The 25,847-nt window shown below is 41.2% G+C and overlaps 2 protein-coding genes across 2 annotated transcripts in view; both read right to left on the reverse strand.

The window, feature by feature from the left end:
• LOC118403416 (solute carrier family 2, facilitated glucose transporter member 5-like) overlaps positions 1–15,489 on the reverse strand; it is a 28,792-nt gene extending 13,303 nt beyond the window's left edge. The window contains exons 1-8 of the mRNA XM_035802128.1: positions 15,433–15,489; positions 13,973–14,068; positions 13,115–13,278; positions 11,022–11,146; positions 9,192–9,332; positions 8,316–8,453; positions 3,033–3,223; positions 2,148–2,258 (exon numbers count right to left, since the gene is read on the reverse strand). Coding sequence (XP_035658021.1) covers positions 2,148–2,258; positions 3,033–3,223; positions 8,316–8,453; positions 9,192–9,332; positions 11,022–11,146; positions 13,115–13,278; positions 13,973–14,068; positions 15,433–15,489 — 1,023 coding nt within the window. The remainder of the gene's footprint in view (positions 1–2,147; positions 2,259–3,032; positions 3,224–8,315; positions 8,454–9,191; positions 9,333–11,021; positions 11,147–13,114; positions 13,279–13,972; positions 14,069–15,432) is intronic.
• Positions 15,490–23,313: 7,824 nt separating this feature from the next.
• The window catches only part of LOC118403417 (SCO-spondin-like), a 14,355-nt gene continuing 11,821 nt past the window's right edge, over positions 23,314–25,847 (reverse strand). The window contains exons 2-6 of the mRNA XM_035802129.1: positions 25,480–25,650; positions 24,821–24,939; positions 24,373–24,488; positions 23,878–23,963; positions 23,314–23,336 (exon numbers count right to left, since the gene is read on the reverse strand). Coding sequence (XP_035658022.1) covers positions 23,314–23,336; positions 23,878–23,963; positions 24,373–24,488; positions 24,821–24,939; positions 25,480–25,650 — 515 coding nt within the window. The remainder of the gene's footprint in view (positions 23,337–23,877; positions 23,964–24,372; positions 24,489–24,820; positions 24,940–25,479; positions 25,651–25,847) is intronic.

The following is a 25,847-nucleotide window of genomic DNA, read 5'->3' on the forward strand; positions in this document are numbered from 1 at the left end:
ATCTGTGGAGCCTGGTAGAGACTAAGAGCGTCATACGCACCTCAAAAGGACTTGAATATATACGCATAATTGCGAACAGTACGTACATGGGGTAGGCGGGCGGAAGATAGAACAACATTTTGCGAAGTAAAGAGCAAAATCCACAAACATGAAAACGCCCTGATAATTCAGACTTTAACAGTAAAGGTGGGCCGTCCGTCTATATAACCCTTGAAGAGTCGCTAGGATGTCTGAGATGTCTACGATGAGTGCAGTTTCTTTGTCCCATACATGACTGAGTCACACGTGACTGAGTCAGTATTCTTAACCCTATTCAGACCGGGCTTTTTTGGTCATCCCTGGACCGAGGGGGGGGGGGGCCTTTTGAGGCCCTCCACTTCTAAGTCCTATAACTCTTGAACGACGTACCGTAAGGCCACCAAATTTTAGGACATAATGTTGACGTAATATCTAACAGGTTTGTGACGTTTGACGTTACGTTGACGTAAGATGACGTAATTATGACGTCATCAATTTGATCATATTGGCCAAACCCATGAAAAAAGGGTATTCTCAGAAAACTTCAAGTTATGCTACAAAAATGTAACAAGTGCAGATAACATAATAATAGTGTTTGTTACGCCTTGAGTTGCCAATAGCAACATCAATGACGTCAATATGACGTCATAAATGACGTAATGCACATCTAAAATACGAGTCTCTCCGCCATATTATATCCACCACCTTGAATTTTTTTTAATACTTTTTTTGCAACAAAAATCACAAAGGGCAATGGAAATAGACTAAATTCATTCATTTAGAGGTTTTTTGATGAAAAAATACCAGGTAGTTACAAATTTTAAGGGAAAATTAGCGTGTTATTCTTGATCTGGCCATTCGGTCCGCCATCTTGGATTTTGGGCTGATGACGTCATCAAATTAGCATAATTTATGCATATATAATTATGAAAGATAGGCTAAATAAAGAAGATTTTATTTATGTAATAAAATCGCAGTAATATAGCAAATAAATGTGAAAAATACATTGTTAGAACCAAAAATAGTGATTTTTGGCAAAACTGCCTGTCAACAAACGGTTGCCATGTCAACAAGAAAAAATGAAAAATTTGTCAAACTTCTTAAAATTGTTGCCAACTATATTTCAGGAAAACTCACCAAATTTGGTGGCTTTAGCGTAAGCCGTTCTGGCGTTATAGGACATCAAAGTTACCGCGGGCCTCAAAATCCCCCCCCCCCCGTCTGAATAGGGTTAACCCTTAAACTGCCAAACCCATATATATATATACCTGTCCTGTGTGCCGCACCCGGATATATCCGGGATAGCGTATTCACCCGAAGTAGCAACTTTGCACGCACGTAGCGCACGGACCCCGGAAGTTAGGGACTTCGGCCTTGTTCGGGGGGTTCAGCAGCCAACCCTGGCACTGATAGCATTTTATAGTGCTGAAACTCTGGCAATTTAAGGGTGAAGAAAATTTAATGTCTAATTTTTAATCAATTCATTAGTATTTGACAACGGTTATGGATGATTTGCAATCCTACCTGCCTTTGAGTTTGAGCCCTCATTGTAAATAATTTGCATGAAGTTGTCTGTACATATGTAAATGCTTTACGTTTTGTGACCGAAACGTCGGTGAGAATAAAGCATTAGTTGTGCACAAACAGTCTCTTTATTCAGTGACGTAACAACCTAATGAGACTATTCAGGGAATGCACTATCTTGATTTTTGACTGGATGTCTGTTAAGGCGCAGGTGATGAAGAATTCTGTGACTGTGGCGCTACTGTTGTTTCCATAGCGAAAACTCCTTATGCAACAAGGTTGGCAATAAAAACATTATTGCAATGGCGACGATTGTCATTTACAGGTGGTGAACATAAGAGAAACGAAAACTGAAAATAATTGACTGGGTGTTCCTGATAATGAAATTCTTTTGTTTTTTTGCCATTGAAATTCCTCCGTACTAACTTCTGACATTGCAAACATGCTTGTGGACTGGCATTCCTGTGGAAAATGTCTGTGCAATTCCTAGAATTTTTGCAGACTGAACACAATGATATACCATTTGGCTCGCCCCTGAGGCGTCGCCAAAAATCAACACCTTAGGCTAATCGGGCCCCGGTCTGGAAATGTAACGTGGGCCGTACCGAGACGACTGCCGCCAGCACGTTTATCCCGCCTACCCCGATAGTGGCGTAATCGCTATACTCCTTGGGAACCCCCGCCTGGACGAAGATTGACGTGGAGTAGAATAATATCTGAAATCAAAACATGTTAATTGTATAAGTTAAAGAGCACCCATAACTCAAAACGGCAATCGGCATTATAACGTTATGTGAAGGGAGAAGAAAAATATTGTTTCTGTTTTTAGGAAAAAAAGTTAGGGGAATTTTTTTAATAGTGACGCTCCGAATAGAATGATAATTAGGAGCTAAGATTCCCGGAAAGATGTTTTTGATATTCACTCTTTTCATCATCATCATCTCCAGTACTGCCTAGCCCACGTACAATGTGGATTATTAGCAGCTGCGCATGACGTAAGTGCATGTGAAAAACAAAGGGTAAAGGACATGGACATGTGCAGACAGGACAAGTGATATTGTAACACACATATTTACACTATGTACAATGGACGGGGGGCAGCTCAGTGCAGCGAAGCCCGTCCCAGCTCAGTTTTGAACTGGGAAAGGGACTCCGCCTCCGCCACACTAGGCTCAAGTTCATTCCACTCTTTGATGGTCCGAGGAAAGAACGAGCCTGTAATAGTTGGTCTTACACGCAATGGTCTGCAGCTTGAAAGCATGATTAGTGCGGTGGGAGCATTTCCAAACGCTACTGGACTGCAGGATCTAGGACGCGGTTGGTGTCGCTGCAGTCATAGATATAACTATCCAGTATTGCCATGCGGAACGTAGTAGAGGGAATACCGAAACGTTAGCATGTGAACATCTCTTGGCTATGTGCAAAGCACATTGTCTACCATTAGTTGTTTATCATAACTAAGGATATCTAGATACATGGTGAGGTTGTACCGCTATTATTCCACAAAACTGTTGCCCAAGCCAGAGCACGACGCAGATCGACAGCTGAGGTCGTAGGGAACGAGACTTGACCAGGGCTAGCAGGCTCATCTTCGGCTCCTTCAGCTCGTTCTCGTGCTCAGTCTTCATCTCCTGCATGCAGACATCTTGGTTGATGTGTGCCCCCTGCAGCTTCATAAGGGCTGATGGCAAAGATCGTGAATATGGTGTCACTTTAGATCATGAATAGAGTGCTGTACACATGTTGCCGAACCAAACAAAAGCAAACCCCCATGCCTAGGGGTGGGTACCGGTACCATAAAACATTTTTTTCTTGTTGGACCGGTCCAGAAAAACCGGACCTGAAAAAAATCAGCAGACCGGATGCTGGACCGATTTGAAAATGAACAGATCATATCGGTAGGCATTCACGTGTTTGGGGGCTTACCGTCACATTTAAATAACAAGAGCGAAGTAAAGGAGACTTGATAGTCATCTGCCAAGTTTCTACACAGTCAAACCTGGTCTAAAACAGGGACAGTTAGCGTTGTTTACACGAAGATCTATTCTAAAACGCAAATGTAGGTCGGATACTTCACCATACAGAATTTCTGTAGCATTGTTTTGAGTATCATTCATTCATAAGTTTTCACAGATAATTAGGTCCAGGTTTAGGTCCGGACCAAGACCTGATCTTCTGGACCGTACCTGTGCCTGAAATTTCTGTACTGGTACATACCCCTATGACCATGCCATACATCCCTGGCTTTGTGTTGCTGAACTGGGTTTGATTATCTTTTTCCATGCTCCCATTTCAGCAGCTTGCTATGGAACTGCACAGGCATTTTTGTCAGGATCTTCAACGTAGAGCTACATAATGCTGCCGTACCTTCAAAATGCCCATTTCAAAAAGTAACTCCAACTTATTCAAATTACACCTATCACTTAAAGCATTGTAAGCGTTATCCGAAAATGAAAATTCAATGAAACTGCAATTCGTTCCCAAGTGGTGTCTATGTGGTGTTCTTGTCCACTGTCTTTTACCAATTATTCTTTGACAATGGCCATGTAGCTTATTATATTTCAGCCATACCATAGGTATGGTGAAATATATTGTATTCGTAATGTTTCTTTCTTTCTTCTTTCTTTCTTTCTGCTGTCAAATCTTCAAATCGAATCATCTCCGTCGTTGGTGGACCGAATGACCTGAAATTTGGCACAAGGGTAGAGTGGGCTAATACCCTCGGGCGTTTTTTTCCAATTTTTTTTTCATATCTGTCTCTTAAGAGGTTTTATTAAGTTTTGTTGGTCAATTTTAGACCAAAACTGTATATTTTGGCCCCTGTACCCTGGTATTACAACCAAAATTTGACAGAGATGTGCCTTGATAATGCCCCCATATAAATTCAATAATACTTTTGGTGTACAGTACAACAGAATGCTTATTTTTGCGATTTTTTGACCAATTTTTGACCAAAAAAGGACACTTTTGGCTCCTGTACCTTGGTATTGCAACCGAATAAGCTGAAATTTGACAGAGATGTGCCTTGATAATGCCCCCATATAAATTCAATAACACTTTTGGTGTACAGTAAAACAAAATGCTTATTTTTGCGATTTTTTTACCAATTTTTGACCAAAAAAGGACACTTTTGGCCCCTGTACCCTGGTATTACAACCAAATGAGCTGAAATTTGACAGAGATGTGCCTTGATAATGCCCCCATATAAATTCAATAACACTTTTGGTGTACAGTACAACAAAATGCTTATTTTTGCGATTTTTTTACCAATTTTTGACCAAAAAAGGACACTTTTGGCTCCTGTACCTTGGTATGGCAACCGAATGAGCTGAAATTTGACACAGATGTGCCTTGATAATCCCTTCATATAAATTCAATAACACTTTTGGTGTACAGTGCAACAAAATGCTTATTTTTGCGATTTTGTTGGCCAATCTTTTACCAAAAAAGGACACTTTTGGCCCCTGTACCTTGGTATTAAAACCGAATGAGCTGAAATTTGACACAGATGTGCCTTGATAATCCCTTCATATAAATTCAATAACACTTTTGGTGTGCATTACAACAAAATGCTTATTTTTGCGATTTTGTTGGCCATTTTTTTTACCAAAAAAGGACACTTTTGGCTCCTGTACCCTGGTTTTAAAACAAAATGATCCGAAATTTAGTATAGGAGTGCCATACACATATGCGCACATGGATTCATCAATACTTTATGCATACAGTACAACAAAATGCTTAATTTTGCGACTGTTTGGCCATTTTATGACCAACAACGTACACCTTTGGCTCCTGTACCCTGGTTTTAAAACCAAGTGACCTAAATATGGGTAAATGGGTGCACTAGATACTTATTCAAATGACAAATGTATAATTTTTGGCATAAACCTCTTCAAAATGATATATTTGGGGATTCTTTGTCATTCTCCAATTTACGGGACTTGTTTTGTCCATTCTCGGCGTTCAGTGCGTTCCATATATGGCAAACAAAGCAATAACTCCCGCCCTGGGCGACAGGTGGCAGGTGTCGGTCTGCTAATTAATTGAATTGCGCCGCCAGCCAATCAGCGAAGAGGAAGGAACACTTTGTCGACAATTGGTATTAAAACAACTAATGACACAACACTTGCCAAACAAAGCGCGAATTTCCAAAACTGAAGCTGATTGGCTAACATTGTCACGTGTGTATGTAGACGCAACCATGCATATTTGGGAGGATTTTGAAATTTATGTTACTCAATAAAAGGTACTGCAAAGAATATGCTATTAGGAAGATAATATGTGTATTATTTATATGTTAGCAATACGTAGCATGATGAAATATACTGTGTTCGTAATGTATATTCTTTCTCCTGTCAAATTTTCGAAGTGATGTGTCACCCTGTACCCGGTTTAAAATTGTAGTTTGCGAGGATTTGGAGTTCAGACCGGGTCATTTGAGCAGTAGCGGACGGTACGCGTACATTGAACGTTAGAATACAAGTCTTTGTCATTGAATTTACCAACATTCCGCGTGGCAATTGAATATGAATCATTTTCGGCAGATTTGACTTTGGTAGGGTTAGTTGAGACAATCGAGAAAATGTTATTTGGCGGAAAATGCGGGGAAATTGGCCAGTTTGCGTTTAGTTTTGATACGTAAGTTTGACAGTGGCGAGAATAACTTACTGTTAAAATGTTCCATTTTTGCGCAGGGGTGACTTGGAACAGTCCAATGTTGCGTGGGAATAGGTATGGCTGAAATATGCTGTATTTGCACCCAAGCAAATGTCGGCATTTCTAGTGTTACAATTTGAGTTTGATACATTGCATTTCAAATCGCAATGGCACCTTATATTATTATAATTGATTCACCAGTAATACCCCTTGTCCTGCGGGCCCGGTTATACAACCGGATGCACAAGCAGTCCCTGTGTGCGGGTCCGGTTATACAACCGGGTGGGGGTATTCCCCAGAAGATCATCTTAATTTCGCGCGGTAGAACCAGGAAGTGACTTCATCTTGCATGCCTGCCTGCCATCTAGGTCAAAGGTCAATTTTCTGGTTGCGCAATCAATCCCAGAGTTCTTTGCGGGCATAAATTATGTTAATGACCCAACTTGGCTTCCGTCGTCTGCAGCCATTGTTTTTCTCATGTTTTTTTTTTCAAGTTTTCGGGCATAAATTCTTAGTTTAGTCGCTAAAATGTCAAAGTTTACTTGGTTATAAGTGCATAAGGAACCCTTCCCCACCAATTCTGAGGCAGAACATCTTGTTTTGGGCGAGAATGGTGAAAAAATGCTACAAAACACCGAGGAAGAAGATCTTTCTCAAGTGAGCTTTCTCTAATTTCATGGAAAATCACCCCCACGCTGCTGGAAACGACTTGGGACAGGTTGTTAACCTGAAAAATCGACCTTGGTTACTTTTGTGGAGGTCATTGAGTGCCTGGATGTGGCAAATAACTAAGGGATTATGTGACAAATGGAGCTGTACCTCACCCGGAAGCACAGAGAGAAGGTCTAATTTATGCAGTCTCCGTAACTAATTATTATTTCATACAGTATTTAGTTTGTACTTGTTTTGTGACATGTGGTAATGATTTTAGATGCAATTTACTCACAGGCATAACTGTTATAAACTTATACATCACTTGATTACCATGGTCCTGGTAATTCAATTGTGCTTTGGCAAATTGTATGGTTTATTGCTTTTCATGTATATTATTACCTTGATTGCCTTATTGTGATGTTATCGTACATTTCTAAACGAAGAACAAGTTATAGTGTCTGTGTAATCATGCAAAGAAGCTTGTGTCTCATATCCTCTGAAGTCATAGGAAGAAGTGTGCAATATTATGATAATCATGGATACAAACTATATTCTGCCTGTTCAGCACCCAGGAAAATACCTAGCCATAAACTCACTTGTAAAGGATACCTGGGTAAATTTTATTGTGGCTTGTGTAGGTCTGATGTTGTCAGGATGTCTTGGTAATGTTGTTATGTTTATACTAAGACTATTTGTCAGGATCAAGTATTATAATAAAATAGTTCATGAAAATAACTTGTTTTATTGCCTTATTGCCCTTGCATATCATTAATTTGACTCAATGTTACAACTTTCGACGCATTTTTGAAAAGTAGAGACTCTCGGCTTTCTGTTGATGTATAGCATTGTAGGGTTAGTCTGGAGACAAGTAACTAAAAAATACCAAAGTAAAAGCAATACCCCTTCTATAAACAGGGTCAAAAAAAGCCCAGGACAGGGAGGGTATATGGGTAAAAAATTGCCAGCAGGACAAGGGATCTTAGGCCACAGCAAGTAAATTTTATGGAAGACATCAGCGCGCACATTAATTTTCACCTGATTTAAAAAAAAAAAAAATTTCTTCTGCAGGGATGGTCAACATGACCATAAAGTACCAATATGAACAAATGTGTTGTATCGTAGCCTAGTGATTGTAACTGTAGAAGCCATGAGTGTGGTTTCCAACTTTGTTGGTGATGCTAGTCTACCACACTAGTGTCACTTTTACCACACCAGTACATGTCTTAAAACAGCAATGAATGCCTTGTAGGCTCTGATACCATGTTTAATTCTCGTTACATAATTCATCACAACTTTATGGTGCCTATGTTTGAAAATGTAGCCATCTTGGTTTTTTCACCCATCTTGTTTTTTTTCGCCCTATCGCACTATTTTTGCAGTCTGCAGAGGATGTCATCCAAAACATTTACTTGCTGTGGCCTTATCAGAAGAAAGCCAATGTTAATAGAGTGCGTCTTGCAAACCTCTCCGTGAAGCTTCCGGATCGCCTTTGTCTATGAGCAGACACCTTGGGCTCTCGGGAAGGAACATCATGCAGAAGGACTGGAGGACAGCAGGGATGACGTAAAAGCCCAGCAGATACGGCCATCTCCCTTCGCTTCCTTTTGTAGTAAAACAAATCAAATGTCATAAACTATAAAGCTAAAATTGAATGACATAGTTTACATACAAGGCAACGTTTCTTTAGAACAAATATTAACCATATTCAGACCGCGCTTTTTTTGATATCCCTGGATGGCTTTTTAACTCTAAAACGACTTGTTACATGGTCACCAAATTTGGCGTCGGATTTTGACTGCCATACGATGTTATGTTCAAAATAAACATCGCGGTGGATGCACGTATGTTGGTCATTCTGGGTCAATGGGGCAGTCTACGGATGGGAGTAATTTTGTTGTACGAAAATCGGAAACCATTTAAATTACGCCTCGGGCATGTTGTGTGTTGATATATCTTCAAACCAACCTCTTGTCAGAAACGAGTGTTCCCTCGAGTGGTCGTCTTGAACATGTTTGACTGTTTGATGCAATTATTCACATACGTTTAAGTTCTTGTTCCGGACTAGTTTGGAAGGGGTGTGCGGGAGGCCATTCAGATCCGTCGACAGAAGAGCACTTTGAACAAGGACAGGGGGCGCCACTATCTGAGACCTGTGTATAACCGTGTTTTGTCACGTGACGATGTCCATCAAACGTCACGTGACAGAGAAACTCCAAGATGAGACCTCGGGTTGACAAAGAGACAGAGTTCGTCTCGAAAGCTTCCCCAAGCTAATTGAAAGTTGTGCGTATGTTGTTTAAATCTTTGTCAAAAGTATTCTCATATGCTCACTCACTTACCAAGAATCTGCGGAAGCCCCAATATCTGGGAGACGAGAATGCCGGTGGTGAAGAAGACCGGTGGAGCGGTTCCTAGAGCACCGCGCAAGTTGGGCGGCGTCACCTCGGCCACGTACATCGAAACCACCCAAACGGCACAGCCTGGTTACAAAATCGGGATCTTAAGGTGAGAGGTCACCATTAAACAGACATGCGCAGAATTAGCATTTTGATGCCATGAAGATGGCTTGCAAAAGTAAGTGTAAGAAGCCTTTTTGGTGGGAAATGTTGGCATTTTGGATCTGGAAATTATAGGTAGGGGTTTTGGCTATTTTATTTTGTGAGAAAAATGGGCTTTCTACCATGTTTGGAGTGTCGTAGACAGTCTAGAGTAAGTATAGTTTGGGTGTTATCAGGGAGGTCAAAGGTCACAAGAGTTTCTTATTCTGTTTGAGGGGGCGCATTGCGCCGAACCAAATGTTTTCAAAATCGCCATATGCACTCTTTAGAATTCAGACTTGCCTACCAATGTGAGATTTTCACCAACTAAACCTTAGGTATGTGACTTTTGACAGCCTTTTTCTTACATGTTATGCATGCATTAGGTGCCTGGTGGCCATTGGATGTCTATTCCCTTAAATATGACAACCACGTTTAAATGCTATAGCTGTAGTTTTATCCATAGAGTTCTGCGACCCTATACCTCCACCAAATTCCAAATCGTGGATTAGTACGAGGGGCGATCCAAGTTCTCGGCCTCACCCAGAAATAATAAGCACAACATCATAGTATGAAGCCTTTTTTTATCAATATCCTCTAAATTTCAAATCATTACAGTCATTACTTTCCAGGCATTCGCTTTTTGCTAATTAGAAGGTAAGTGGTGAGAAAAACAAGGGTGAATTGTGATCAGACATGTGTGGGTCGAGTTCCCCATGCCGTAAATTCTTTGTCATTAACAAAAGACTTGTCAAAATGTTTGATAATGATTCTCTTCCTATTTCAAGCAGAAAGAGGTAGGTGTCTGACTTCCAGCAGCAACAAGTTGTCCCGCACACCTCAGGTCGCAGCTACATTGTCCACGTTTTTTTTTCCTTCTACCTTACCTAACGTTACTGGGTGTCGCCTGCAAAGTAATGATCACACTAATTTGAATTTTGGTACACATTCCTATAAGACTTTATACTTGACATCTGCTTCGAAATCTGAGTTGTGCTTATTATTTCTGGGTGAGGCCGAGGACTTATTTATCACCCCTCGTATGTCTTCTATAACACTTAATTCTGTTGGAACGAACGTCACACACGTCTTTTGTTGAGTTCTATGAAGGTCATGCCATATTTCAAAATCATTTTGTATGCTTCTGACAATATAAATATCCAAGGACATATACATACAAATAATGATTATGATATTTTTTGATAATGCTTTTTAGCAGCAACTCACTGTCAGTCTTCTACCGCGTATGAAGTCTCGTATAGTATATGGGTATAACTAGACACCAGAAAGGCACACCAAACCCTTAAGGTGGGGTCACACATGCGTATATATTTAAGTCCGTATGAGGCGCGCATGGGAGTATTTGCCTCCACTAGGCCCACAGGTCGTTGTAAAAAAAAATAGAAATCGGACAAACGTAAACATGTAACATGTCAGAGTTAGCAGGGTCGTTAACCATACCTTTCGGTTAGCTAACTCATCAAGCATGTTATGTATCTATATTTGTCCAATTTGTACTATTTTCCCCGCGACCTTTGGAGCCTGGTAGAGACTAAGAGCGCCATACGCACCTTAAACGGACATCAATATATACGCATGTGTGACCCCACCTTAAGACTTGATGGACCGTACCATTATGCACCCCCATGATGGTCCTCCCCACGATGATCATCTGGAATGACGTCTGCATCTGTGATCCCCACATCAGCAGGGCCCCTGAGACGGACAGCAGGTTGATGGACACCATCGTCCATTTTCTACGGAACAAGATATGACAATGACAATAGAGTTTATTGCATATTCATGCCCTCTTTGGGCTAAATGCAGTAAGACGCCAAGAGTCTGATAAGTAAGCTATTTTATGTTCTACTTACGTCTATATTTCTACATGTTTCTTCTCTCTTCTTAAAACATGTTCTTCTATCAAACCATAGTTAGCCGATGACATTATATATTTGAAAAAAAGTCTTCTTTTGTTAGTTGTGCATATTTCTATTTTGCAAGTGTAGTACTGTTGATATGGTGAGCGGCCATCCCGTCAAGCTTTGTTAAGTTGATTCAGTAGTACGTTTGTATTTGCGATATACTATCACCTTACTTCTGCTACACAACTAACATGGTAAAACTACTGATGGATAACCAAAGAGTTTCTAGGATATCATAGCGAACGTTTGAGTGACCATTTCACACTTGTTGGTAGACAAACTACTGTCTTTTTTCGGCAATCTTGCAGAGTTACTTGGTCATCGTGTAAACCTAAATAATATATCAGACAATGCCAAATTGTATTTTGTTCTCAGAGGTTCCGCATTGTTACAGTCTGTGTACAACTTTAAAACGATGCAACTCACGAAAACTTACATTGAGGATACAAAGCACTTCTAGCTCTACATGACTGTATCAGTCAAGTAGAGATAGAAGTCCCATCTGTACTTTTGTTAATTCTCTTTTTCATATGTACTCAATTAGGCTAATTGATACTATTTTATGTCTTGGGTGGTGGGAAATGGCGCACAGTTATGTTGACCTAAGTTACCTAAGTTCGCTAATTCATTTGTATTTTGTTATGTGGCGCTGTTAAAATAAGTTGTTACACTTTAGTGCAGCGCCACATTGTCCTTGTTATGTGTCTTTGAATAAAGAAAAAGAACATATGATATCGTGAGCGGCCATCCTGTCAAGCTTTGTTAAGTTGATTCAGTAGTAGGTTTGTATTTGCGATATACTATCACCTTACTTCTGCTACACAACTAACATGGTAAAACTACTGATGGATAACAAAAGAGTTACTGAACTATTGTAGCGGACGTTTGGGTGACCACTTCACACTTGTTGGTAGACAAACCACTGTCTTTGGTTAAAAGTCTACAACCCAGAGGAAGACAAGCATGGAAACTAGCTGTCAGTGAACATGGCAGTTTCATTATTTACCTTAAAAGCTATATTGGCATGTAACCTATATAGACATTAATTATTGTTAAGCTGTACTTAAACTGTAAGTTGGTCAAATTTTTAGGAACTGATTGTCTAACAAGGATGTGAAATCAACTCAGTTGCGCTTAAGATTCTAAAAACGAACTTGAGATATTTCAATATCTAGAGGGAATATGCCATTACCTTTGTGCCAAATTTCAACTCAAATGTGATTACTTTTCTAGTCGCCCTCCTGAAACCAACATAGCGTGATATTATATATAGAAGCTGTGGATTCACTAGTGTCGCACAGTCGAAGATTTGCGTCAAAACCCTTTTACTTGGTTTGAAATTTTCTGAAATGTTCAAATATAATTCCTTGCACGTAATTTCCAAGCAGATCCTACAATGGCATAAGAAAGTACCAAACTGGCCAAGGAGTGCAGTCAGCCATTGAAGAGTCGTACATTTGCCATGTAGAATCTGCCTCCATTCGGCTAGAACAAAGGCTATTAACATCCAATTGTTTCCCAATCAAACTGTGCTTGCAGTGTAGGTGCTAATTGCCCACCTTCCTGTTTGGTGCTAACTTCCAACTGGGACATGTGCTGGTCACAGACTTTGTAAAGTAATTAACACATGGCTACAGGGAGGGGCAGCAACACCATTGTTGAATAGAACTGCTCCTCCCTGTTTCAGTGCAGGCAGATCCCGGTAGCGAAACACACTCCTAAGCCAGCTTGACTCCTTTGCCAGCTTTTGATACTATCTTATGCTACCGTAGGATCTGCTTGGAGATTACTTGCACGTACCTTCCAAGAAATGACCTGGTGAGAGGCCCAACCAGAAGTGAGCCGACAAGCCCCCCTAGGCAGTAGATGGACACGGTGCACGACCACAGTATTGTCAACTGATCGCTGCCCAGTTCGACACCAAACATGGAGAAGTACGACTCACGATAGAATTTCTTGAGCTCCTGTAATGGTCATGCAGTAAGTAAAGATACTAAAAGGCTACAAAGAGAGGAATTTCTAATGGTCCTTATAATTCCTTGTAAAACAAGACTGGTGTTTGTTTTATTAAATATTGTTAATTTTTTTATTAAATATTTATTCATTTTCCATTACGATAAACAAAACATACAGACATTACAAAAACACAAAAGAAGCCACCCCTAGCAGATGCGTTACAAAGAAATTAATGAATTGATAAATATCGACATAGTATGATAAATAAAGATGCAACTTAAGCTTTACGTAAAGAAAATTGATAAAACTATAAATAATGAGACAGTATGGTAAAAGACTGGTGTTTTTGTAAGGAACTACAGCTGTTAATGGAGGTTCCATGTTTTACAGACTCTATCAAACTTGTTGGAAGAGTAGGGATCCGTCGATAAAGGTTAGATATTCAAATGACAACAAACGGTCAGAATTCGAAGTTTCAGACAGTATCCGCTGTCCTTTGCTGGTGATCCACTGTGCCTCGTCGCTGACGAAAGACATCTGATGCTGTGTGAAACACCTGACCGTTTCCTAACTGCTACACTAGGGGTGGGTACCGCTACAGAAAATTCAGGTCCAGGTCCGGTTCAGGTCCAGAGGACCACCTGTATTAATTTCACTTTAGAGCAAGAATACTTAAAGAAATGATCGGTGATATTGACGTACCTGTTCAGGTACATTCAGCACACCGACGGTGTATCCTAACTGGAAAGACCCCGGAGCATCGATAAACACACGCGAGGCCAGAACGAAAGTCAACTTCTGAAATTCAACATATATGTTTGAACCTTTGCTTATTACTGAAAGCTCAAATCGACCTGTAGGCCGCTTTTCATTGTACGGTCATGACACGAAGAGGCAAGGGTCGACCAAGTATATAACAGAGATACAATGTACATGTATCTTAAAGTCCTTGTAAGTCTTATACTTCTACATGTCTATATACACATCTATTACATACGTGATACTAGATAGCTAACAGTGAGAGCTGCTACATGATTCTATCCAGAATCATATTTAATAATAAGTCATGAGACAGGGGCAAAATGACGCGAGACCAGCTCATCAGAAGCATCCAAGAAACAAGAGTCTGAAAACTCAAACCTGCATGAAATATTTCGTTCTGTGATAGTGCGTATGGCGTGTTGTGGGATTGATATCACGAATTGACGTTTGGCTAAATTATTCCTTGTCATAGGAGGTAGGCCACGGAATATTGTGATTGAATCGCCAGTTCTAAACTGCCGGGTGGGTGTTCCGAGTGTGACCCGAAATGAAGTACTCGGGACCAACCGAGCGGGTGACGAATGTCGGCGAGTTCCGAGTGAAGGCACCCGAAGTTTGGCGGAGCCGACAAGCACCTGACGGGGGCGTCCCATTATGGGCCACTCTCACCAAGCGGAGGCACGTTGCATGGAGGCACTGTGGAGGTACTGCGAAGTTTTTTCACAGAGGCACCTTTGCGCTACGCCAGAAAGCAACTGGATATATATGATTTTGGAAACGGTCTGACGTTTAAATTAGCATCCACTGGTTTTCGTCAGTGTCAACTAGCTATAGCATCCACTTGTTTCGTCAGTGTCACTGCTTGTGTAACTGCTTTTTGGCGCATCTTATTACTTGGATGTCTAACCTTCATCGACGTACATTTGCGTCATTTTAGCCTCTTTTCTCGTGCACTCTCACTGACGCGAGGCACTGTTGCGTTTCAAGTCCAGGTGAACGGGTGATTGGAAATCGAAGCGTTGTCAATTTATCAAAAATGACTTAAATGCGCACGTTGGATTTCGTTGGAGGCACATTGGAGATACGTTTGCATTGTCGAAATCAACAGTGCCTCCAACGTGACTCCGACTGGTGAGATGGGCCCTTTTTAGCACACCGGGTTGCTATCATCTGGTGGCTGGGGCCCTTCCTTAACAACAATTCAGAGGCCTACTGCCGATGGTCCTGTTGGCAGCCATTATGTAAGAACAAGATTCTAGTTTGTTGTCTGCTTGTTTGTTATTTGTAATTGTATAAATCTCTACCTGAACAATGCATTTCTTGAAAAAAAAGGGTTACAGAATTTCATATTATGATCTCTGAATATCATATCATTCAATATTATATCAGTTCGTACTTACCCCTTTCGTGGCTTCAGAGAGGTCCACCTCGGTTTTGGTATTGTCGTCTCTCTTCATTTCTTATTCTGTTCCCTCCTGCCGAAGATTAAGTCGTCGTGAAATCTAAAATTTTGAAACAGGAGGTTGTTATCTTAGAGAGTCCATTTGTCTGCATGATTGGCTAAAAGAACAATACATAAGGTTAATTTCATCCCAGTGAGTTAAGACACTTGAAGACCCCCAGCGAAGGAAGTGTTTGCTCCCCGAGCAACACATAGCAATCACCTTTGACCCCAATTTTCCCAGATTTCCCTCATTGTTCGATAATACACCTTTCTCACGCGGCGGCCGTGATGGATCTAAAAAGAGTTCAATGCGGCAAACAAAAGAATGTCCATCATAATTAGCAGTTGAACCAAAGATAGCCTGGCAATTAGGAAATTGACCAATAAGAGAATGGCTGCATGTCCGTCAAATATTTGTATTATTATGTTTTTATTTTGCATCTCTTAAGGGACTATGGGATCAGTACGCGAGTCTAAATTGCTACATATTTCGCTGCATAACACTAGTTATAATACTTATTATTTGTTCTTATACTGTGAAAATTTGTGTGGTCTGGGGAAAACTAAATGGGAGCTGATTTTAGGAATAAGTTTTGTCTGTTTGCCTCATTGACCTCGTCTTCAATCTATCATGGCCGCCGCGTGAGAAAGGTAGCTCCCTCCCCACCTAGTGTGAAAACATTCCCAGAGGGCTGCCACCTGGCCAGGTGAGAAGTTACCTTTCACCCTGTAGAGTCATGAAGTGTTGTTTGACAGTACTGTCTAGAAAGGCAAGCAGGGTATGTATTGGGTAAAGCCTGTTGTCTCAGAAAAATGGTTTTCCAAAGCATATATCAGTCTGATTTTTTTTTCTGTTATCTTCTACACATAGCCTGGAATATACAGCTGTATTGTTTACATTTCGGCAATTTGACATGTGCAAGTAAGGAAATGAGCACCTCATTTATAGTGGTGCCCATTTTGTAACTTTAAAAAATGCTTCATTCGAAATGCATAAAAAATACAGCAGGCCACGTTTCTTTTCCCCCCAGTTTGTAATCAAACAAGAAATGCATAGAAGAGCATCGTCCACAGAAGTAGTACAGATCTAATCCAAACTCTCCCACAATACTTATATAGACCAGATCCGTTGTGGCCGTTAACAGGCGTTAGAAGACATAGCTGCTCTATACCTTTAAAAAGACAGAATTTGCTACTCCAGCAGGAAAATCAAGTTAACGCCACAACATGAATAGACAGTGAGTTTCAGCTATGACCATCTGTAAACCGTTCGGATTTGTATACTCAGACCGGGTGCATGTCTTTCTGGACATAACATACGTTCGCATAATTCCACCAGGTGCCATTATATCGCCACCTCAGAAAACGTTGTTATAGAGGCCTTCTCAAGATTGTCTTCAACACCTAAATATCTGAATTGTATTACATTTAGGATATTCAACATTCATTGTTCAAGACAATCTTGGGAAGAACTCCATACTAACGTTTTCTTGAGGTGGCGGTATTATGGCACCTGGTGGAATTATGATAGTCGATGTTATAATCTGTTCCCATGTCCCAGTTATCGCGGTCAAAAAACCTGATCATTTCCATCGGTTTATGCTTCTCCGTAAATAGTTTCATGCAGGTTGGTCAAATATCCATATACTAAGGTTCTTCAAACACAACCGAAACAGTACTCACTTCAAACGTTTCTGTGTCTGTCAGACACCATCATCAGGGTTAGAATGGCTGGATCTGTTGATGGTGTCTGACAGACACCGAAACGTTGGGAGTGAGTACTGTTTCGGTTGTGTTTGAAGAGCCTTGCTATATGAGTTCTTTGATAATTTACCAAAACTGCTAACATATAAAATTACAGATATGTCATGGTCAGCCTAGTGACTTATCAACGTCTAGTGTCAGACCATTTCGCGATTCTGAGCACATTATAAAATGTTAGTACATTAATGTTGTAGAAACTTCCCACGATAGGAAGATAAATACGCTGATATCTTTACCTAGTTAAGCTAAGGGCACAACCCGCCGTACGTGCAATTTGTCCGTACATTTTTTGTGGAGGCCACGTCCGCCACGTAATTCTGAAAACGATCAGGCTGTACAGGGCAGGCGCGTCGCCCGTACTGGCACGTACGGGGGGCGAATCCGCAGCCCGATGGCACACAAAGTTTCGCCTGCACGTAAAGTTCTACGGCGTGTCTGCGTGCTCCAAAATCCGTCGGATTCCCTACGAGTTCGTACGGAGGTGGTACTTACCACTTACGGATCCCAAAAGATTGCCCACGTTTTGGCACGTAGACAGCACGTCTTTGCACTTACGGCGGGTTGTGCCCTTAGCTTTAGGGAAATTCTAGTGTCAATGTAAAAGATAGACATCATCAAGTCCTTACCGAAGAGCCCTTCTCCCTCGGATCACAAAGGCCAAAAGAGACCGTTCGCTGTTATTCTAGCTCTAAATGTGGGCGGATACCTCTCAAGACTAGCCCACTTGGCTAAACGGGGGTGGCTAATATGCATTTTATGTGATAGTGTAGGTTTCTATATTGTACATTGTAGTCTCCGTTGTCGTCTAGTTCCATTTCGTAGAGCCATAGTCTGTATAGACTGAGAGATACTAGGAGTAGTAGTCTTCTGCTGAACTGAAGTATTGTATATTTTTTTATTCAGTAACTTAGATAGAATACGTTTTGCTATTTGCGTAAAGTTAGCAGCATATGCGTAAGCCCTCCCAGCTCTTAGAGGGTGAGCTCTTTTAGCAGTCTTCAGTTTTGTCCTGTCAGCTATTTCAGTCATTATCAGTTTTATTTTGTATTTGTTGGGCCTTAGTCACATTGAAAAGCCCGCCAGGTAACGGTCACTGAAGCTTGTTGGGAAGTAAACTCTGGTCCTTGTGTCAAGTGCCATGGGGACCTAAACTACACTTCATTCAAACTAGCGCCTAAAACGGAGAAAAGTTACCTCCTCAAACCATTGAAAAAGAAACTTAGTAAAGTGTTTCAGTTTTCTTCTTTAATTATATCTAATCCGATTGGCCTCAGGCCTAAATAGTTTTAGTAGATGATTTGTTTAATTGCTCCCACCTATAAAGCAAAGTGTAGTGATGACACGAAGATGAAGACCTATAAAGCAAGAGAATGCGACTTCAGCCTGAAATACGTTCCTACATTTGAACGAATGGCTACTAGTGTTTCTAAACAAGTTGGGAAAATGACGGCTGTGTTGAAAGAGAATTTGCTAAGTGGAAGTTTTAGTGTCAGAATCTAAAGCATGGGTGACCTCATATATAAACTCGGCACAAAAAGTTTGGAATAACAACTTTGGCTGATCATATTTCCGTTGTTTCTGCATCAATTTCAATGTGTTATATATCAATAGAAAGCTTGTATGATTTTATTTCACGTGGTATCAAACTCTTTATGATTATAAATTCGTGGAACGAGCACCAGGGCTGCTTACGTCAGTGGGTCGCGAAAAAAAAGTGCCCGAATTTCCCTTTTTGTGTTCAACACTGTATCATACTGTTAGTGCGGGTGCGGGTGTCAAGGGTTCAATCTATCCCTTTCTCAAGCAATCCTTGGTATACAGAACATCCAAGTTTATCTTAGACATTTGAGTAGATTATATGTGCCATTTTGGCTGTTCGATGACCGAATGGAGGTGTGAAGATGACAAGGAGAATGCCACGCTGACTGTCGTACGGATAGAGCGTAACAGCGCGTAGCGCTTGGTAGAGGCAGTGTCATGGTGTGGTGTATGTATGGCTGCCATGAATACCAAGGTTCACTATCCCAGACAACCTCAATACCGTGAGATACAGTACAGGGACACCATTCTCCTTTCAGTCGCAATGTCTTACCCCTTTAATATAGGGCCGAATGACATGCTGCAAGATTACACCGCCCGTCCACGCACACAGTCTGCAATGGTTCTTGCTCTGTATGGACGGGCGTTGTAGTCTAAACACTTGCAGAATTGCATTTGGTCACACACACATACTGACGAGGTATGGCATTGCGACTGAATGGAGAATGGTGTCCCTGTATCTCACAGTATTGAGGTTGACTTGTCTGGGATGATAGTGAACCTAATGTTTTTCCTGTGCCGGGCATACAGACACACACCATGACGCTGCATCCACCAAGCGCTACGCGCTGTTACGCTCTATCCGTACGACAGTCAGCGTGGCATTCGCCTTGCCACCTCCACACCTCCATTCTGTCATCGAACAGCCAAAATGGCACATATAATCTACTCAAATGTCTAAGATAAACTTGGATGTTCTGTATACCAAGGATTGCTTGAAAAAGGGATAGATTGAACCCTTGACACCCGCACCCGCACCAACAGTATGATACAGTGTTGAACACAAAAAGGGAAATTTGGGCACTTTTTTTTCGCGACCCACTGACGTAAGCAGCCCTAGTGCTCGTTCCACGAATTTATAATCAAAAAGAGTTTGATACCATGTGAAAGAAAATCATACATGCTTTCTATTGATATGTAACACATTGAAATTGATACAGAAACAACGGAAATATGATCAGCCAAAGTTTATATTCCAAACTTTTTGTGCCGAGTTTAGTAGCAGGCAAAACAGGCAACATGGGCATGAGGTCAGAGGTCATGCGATGCACCTAGACCTAGAGTAGACTGCACTACTTCTTTGCTGAACTGTGATTGCTTAAGCCACCTAGGGCACCTTGCCGCTAGTCAGGGCACTATGCACCTGGCATATAAAAGCCAGGACATGCTGCACTATACTTATTCGAGCCCAAAACACTACCTTGCACCTAGTCAGGGCACTATGCACCTGGCATATAAAAGCCAGGATATGCTGCACTATACTCATTCGCGCCCATAACACTACATTGCACCTAGTCAGGGCACTATGCACCTGGCATATAAAAGCCAGGACATGCTGCACTATGCTCATTCGAGCCCATAACACTACATTGCACCTTGTCAGGGCACTATGCACCTGGCATATAAAAGCCAGGACATACTGCACTATGCTCATTCGAGCCCATAACACTACATTGCACCTTGTCAGGGCACTATGCACCTGGCATATAAAAGCCAGGACATGCTGCACTATGCTCATTCGAGCCCATAACACTACATTGCACCTTGTCAGGGCACTATGCACCTGGCATATAAAAGCCAGGACATGCTGCACTATGCTCATTCGAGCCCATAGCACTACATTGCACCTTGTCAGGGCACTATGCACCTGGCATATAAAAGCCAGGACATGCTGCACTATGCTCATTCGAGCCCATAACACTACCTTGCACCTAGTCAGGGCACTATGCACCTGGCATATAAAAGCAAGGACATGCTGTACTATACTCATTCGAGCCCATAACACTGAGGAAGCTTGACGGCGAAACATGTTTGTTGTGTATGGGTTCGAAAAAAGTTCCTATACGGGGAACATGCGGCTCCAGCGTCTTTTTGAAGATGTTGGGTAAGTGTGAACGGTTGGCTTTAGGTCCTTCCGCATATAATCCAGGCAACGTGGACGTGATTAGAGCGTCAATTATAACTTCAAACATTTCATTTTTAAAGCCAGTTCAAGCATAATTATTATGACCTTGTTATAGCGATGTATATCTGATATTCAAAAATATGATACTTTCAGATCGTCAGCTAGGATCTATGTACATGTTCTAGTAAGCAATGTTATCACAACAAACTAATCCCTTGTGTGGGAAATTGGAAAAAAATATTTTGCGCGCTGAATCTTTGAGCCTACATGTCAATATATCACACATTACATTTCCAGTCGGTTCATCGCAAACTTTTTTTATCTACAATTCATAATTATTAAGTGAAAAACATACTGTTTGCCACATTTCATTTTCACGGTTCCGTACGTTGTCACGAAAAATCCTTTCAAGGAGTTGAAGGTTTGCCTGTTTCGTCTCCGAAAACATACACTTTAAAAATGGAAGAAAATTCAAATTGCAATTAAAACATTGGTCTGCAGTAAACATGTAAATACTTTGGCTATTTCTCAATTAGACCCCACATAAACTACGAACTACAAAACGCTGCAAAAAGTTCTTAGTTCACTTCAGTGAGGTAACTGCAATGGCTTTATGACATGATTGTCATTTTTTGTTCCAAAATTCCCTTTCATTTTCGCCTTTTGTGTATTTTTGGATTGATTCTCAAGTTTTCTGAACGTTGCGTTGAGTCCCGAATTCCACCAGGTGTCATAATACCGCCACCTCAAAAAGTTAGTATAGAGGTCTTCCCAAGATTGTCTTGAACACCGAATGTTAAACACCCTGAATGTAATAAAATTTGGTTTTGGCACGTAGACAGCACGTATTGGTTGTGCCCATACCTGCCCTCGGTGCTGAACTCCGTGGAAGCACGGAAAAAATGTCATTGGTGTTAATCACCAAAACAAAAATAAACACATCTGTTCCTGGTGCTTTAGTTGACTAATCATTTTGTTCCCCCTACTTTTTCAACAGGCATTTCCGAAATTTGATAAACCAGTGGTATTGAAAAGGGTGGCAAAGTACAATTCATGAATTCCAGTATGCCTATAGACGTGAAGAACACGACCGGAAACCTACGGAAATGCATGCTACTACCATCGACTAAAGTTGACAATACTGTTTGCATGTTGTCTATATCGTAAACGTGTATAATGTATTTCAAAGCGGTTTCATGTACACAACATGATTCTTTTTAAAACGAGTAACGTCTGACCGAGAACTTATATAGTTCTAGTAATGGATGTTCGACGGCGGTTTTGATCAACGGGAATGTTGCTTCTTTGGCTGCAGAAAATTGCAATTCTAATATGGGTTGTCAGATGGCGCTTTGAGGCATTGGCATGACTTGTGTGCTTTTAAGTTCCCAATCATGTGCAAAGGACGATAAGTTCTTTTATGTCTGTTGTTTACACTCAAGCAAACGACCTGTCCTTGGTGCTAGACTCAATGTAGTTTCACAGACGCAACCGCCCATCATTACACAACAAAACACGTAGCCTTGGTGCTGAACACAACTTCTGCAGTAATTCCTGCCTGCTTTCTTTTTGCGTCATTACAATCAATCATTTGAATATCCCTGTATGTCGGTAACAAAACCTCTCATTTCCAGGTTTGTTTATTTCGCGACTTGCGGAACAGAATGGACCGTAAAGTCTCATCCTTTCTTGTTCTGGACGCTGATGTTTCGTCTGGGTGACTGTGTGTGTGTGTGTCATTCAGTCTATACAGACTATGAATTCTACGCAAAGAATATATCAATGGGAATCAATAAATCATGTAGTTGGTCATTTACTCACTCACTCACTCACTCACTCACTCACTCGCTCACTCACTCACCCATCCACTGATACAATCACTCGCTCAATTATTCACTCATTCACACAATCACTCACACAATCACTCACTCATTCACTCACTCATTCACACAATCACTCACTCAATCACTCACTCAATCACTCACTCAATCACTCACTCACTCACTACCGGCAGCGAAAGTCAGCAATCAATCGATTTTCAACCCTTATTGCAGCATTCTATGGGTTAACCGGTTCTGCATAAAGGAAATCTTATATATATAACCTTTTTGATACAGAAGAAACATATTTCACACTGATATTATGCTGTTCAACTTTGTTTATTCTACAGTTATTCCATATCAATTCGTCATACAGTTGTGCGTGTTTGTTGCATCGTCCACTTGAGACAATGGAGAACTTGGTGACTACTCAGTCTTACTTTAAGTGCGCTCTAGAAGTCACGTCTTAAAACTAATGTTTTCTAAATATATTGTGCATTTATTTGAATGTGTTCTTGTGGTCTCTCGTTTACGGTGTCCCGTTATCTGCTCCTGTATAGTAACAACAAAAAGAAACAAAAATTAATAACAATAAGATCAAATCTTAAAATACTTTATCATGAATGCAGCCAATATAAACTCAGGTAGATCTGAGTTTTGCTGATACAGTTCAGGTAATTTATAAGCACAATGCTACATGTTTTGTTGCATCAATTTCATGAAAGAACTATTTAGGCAGCATAAAAGGCAGCTTTAGCCAGTCCACATTTTGGTTAGTTTACGTGATTGGGTGAGTGAGTGAGTGAGTGAGTGAGTGAGTGAGTGAGTGAGTGAGTGAGTGAGTGAGTGAGTGAGTGAGTGAGTGAGTGAGTGAGTGAGTGAGTGAGTGAGAGCAATTACGTGGTAAAGTGAGTACTCGAGCGAGCGAGTGAGTGCGGAAGTGAGCTAGTGAGCAACTGAGTGTATGAATAAATATAAGCAAGAAAGCTAGATTTTCTATATTCTTCTGATTTCTGAAAAAAAATAAAAAGTTACTAAGAAGGATTAGAATATTTAGGTGATCAGAAAAAAATACGCAAAAGTGAACCATGACCTTGACAAGTGAGACACTGGCAGTCCGCAATGTTGGGCAGAACTGTGGTCTCAGTCTCCCCATTCTCACACTGCAGCGTCACAAATCTGAAGAAGAATGCATCGAGAAATGAATAATCAAAGGTTCAAACAAACAAACAAATTTGAGACAAACATTTTATTTATGTTATTTGCATAGTGTGTAACAGTAAAGATAGCGTCAGTAAGTGAACTCCAACTCCAAGGATCGCGAGGGACGACACTGATGAGGTTAAATTGCAAGTCAGTTTATTGGTGTGTGCCGAGACTCAGAACAAGATGGCGGAACACATCCGGGACCTCAACAGATGGTGTCATCATGACTCATTAACATAACGGGGTCGTCATAACTTACAGAATGTACATGATTTAGAACTTGTAAGACTAATGTTTGTCGGGCTCCAGAGTACTTATTGAACGTTTAATGCGAACTCCATTGTCAAAACCACATTTAAGTAAGAAAACAGTGCAATATTACCGTATAGGCTGCATCTCATCCAGGACGTAGGTGCAGCACTCGCACACCGTCTCGAAGTAAGGGTCGACAGACAGCAGCTGGGTGTAGGAGTCGCACATTCCGGAGCAGTACTGGACCTGAGGGGATGCAAGTTTGGCCGTACTGTATGTATTGCAGACCCGGTTAGGCTAAGGTCCCAATTCCCAACCCAGGGCCCGGCTGGGTAGCTTTCGGAGACGAATAATATGATTTGAATAGCAAAAAAACACCCAAACTTTAAAAACAGCCAGGAGCATAATTTGTGTATATTCCTTAGTAAACAGTTTCATTTCGTTTCTGCAAACATCCCGGTCGGATCCCAGGTAGAAAATGGGACCTATGCGACCACGCAAAATTGTTCCTTTAATGTCTGAGCACCAGCAAATCACATTGGTCTAGCCTAACAGTGAGGATGAAAGGCTGTCCTTACCTCAACATTCTCAGCCCGACAGGAGTCTGACGTGAGGTTCCTGATGTCCTGTTTCCTCTCGCAGGGAGACACGTGCGCAGTAGTGGTGGGGAGGGGGGTGGTCGGCGCTGGGGTCGTAGCTGACAGTTATAGGAACACAAACAGGTGTTACGGCACAGTTACATTCCTTGTAAAGTAGAAGCCGCTTAATTGCACGGCCTATTTGCCGGTGACTTTCGTGCATTTTTTCGGCTGCTGCAATAATGCGTTATATAGTTATAAAGTTATATAGCTTGACCGAACCGGTTTGGGATTTGGGGACTCCGTGCAGTTAACAGAAGTGTGCGGAAATCCGTTGGGCAACTAACTGGCTTCTACTGTATTTCTTTGTCTATTGACTTTTGTAGGCCGACTTTTCGAGATTTTCCAACAGGCTTTCGGTTCATCAATTACAGAAATATTCATTCATAATAAGGAGGTTCAAAATTTTAAGTACGCATCTGCAGAGAAACACACTGTGGGTAATATATCAGTTGTGAAGGCAATGAGACATACACACAGTCACACACAAACACAAAACGAACAAACACACAATTTTACCCAGACAAGCACATTTCAAGACTGAATGGTGACTTGGCAGCTGTAACAGCACAGTGCTTTAACAACCAAAACTAACCCACCAGGACAAGTCTGCACATTACAAGCCTGGTCCTCCGTGCTGACACCAGGGCAGGTGTTACAGCCCTGACACGGCGCGACGTCCTGACACGCCCGGGTTCTGGTCTGGGTTCCCTCCCCGCACGGCTCGCTGCAGCTGGACCACTCCGACCACTCAGACCAGTAGGACAGCTCTGAATACGGAAAATGAAAGAATGAATTCTTTTGGGTTATCAGCATCAGAGCGCTTTAATGATGATGGAAATCATGTAGACTAACATATTTACAGCTTTTAAACTAACACATAGGATCTTTTTAAAGTCAAGGCTTAACAAACATCTTCTTCTCAATACAGTGTTTAACCCAAAACGCTTCAGTGGCTCTATGAACC

The sequence above is a fragment of the Branchiostoma floridae genome, chromosome 16 (assembly GCF_000003815.2).
Source record: "Branchiostoma floridae strain S238N-H82 chromosome 16, Bfl_VNyyK, whole genome shotgun sequence".
In the NCBI taxonomy this organism is placed as follows: Eukaryota; Metazoa; Chordata; class Leptocardii; order Amphioxiformes; family Branchiostomatidae; genus Branchiostoma; species Branchiostoma floridae.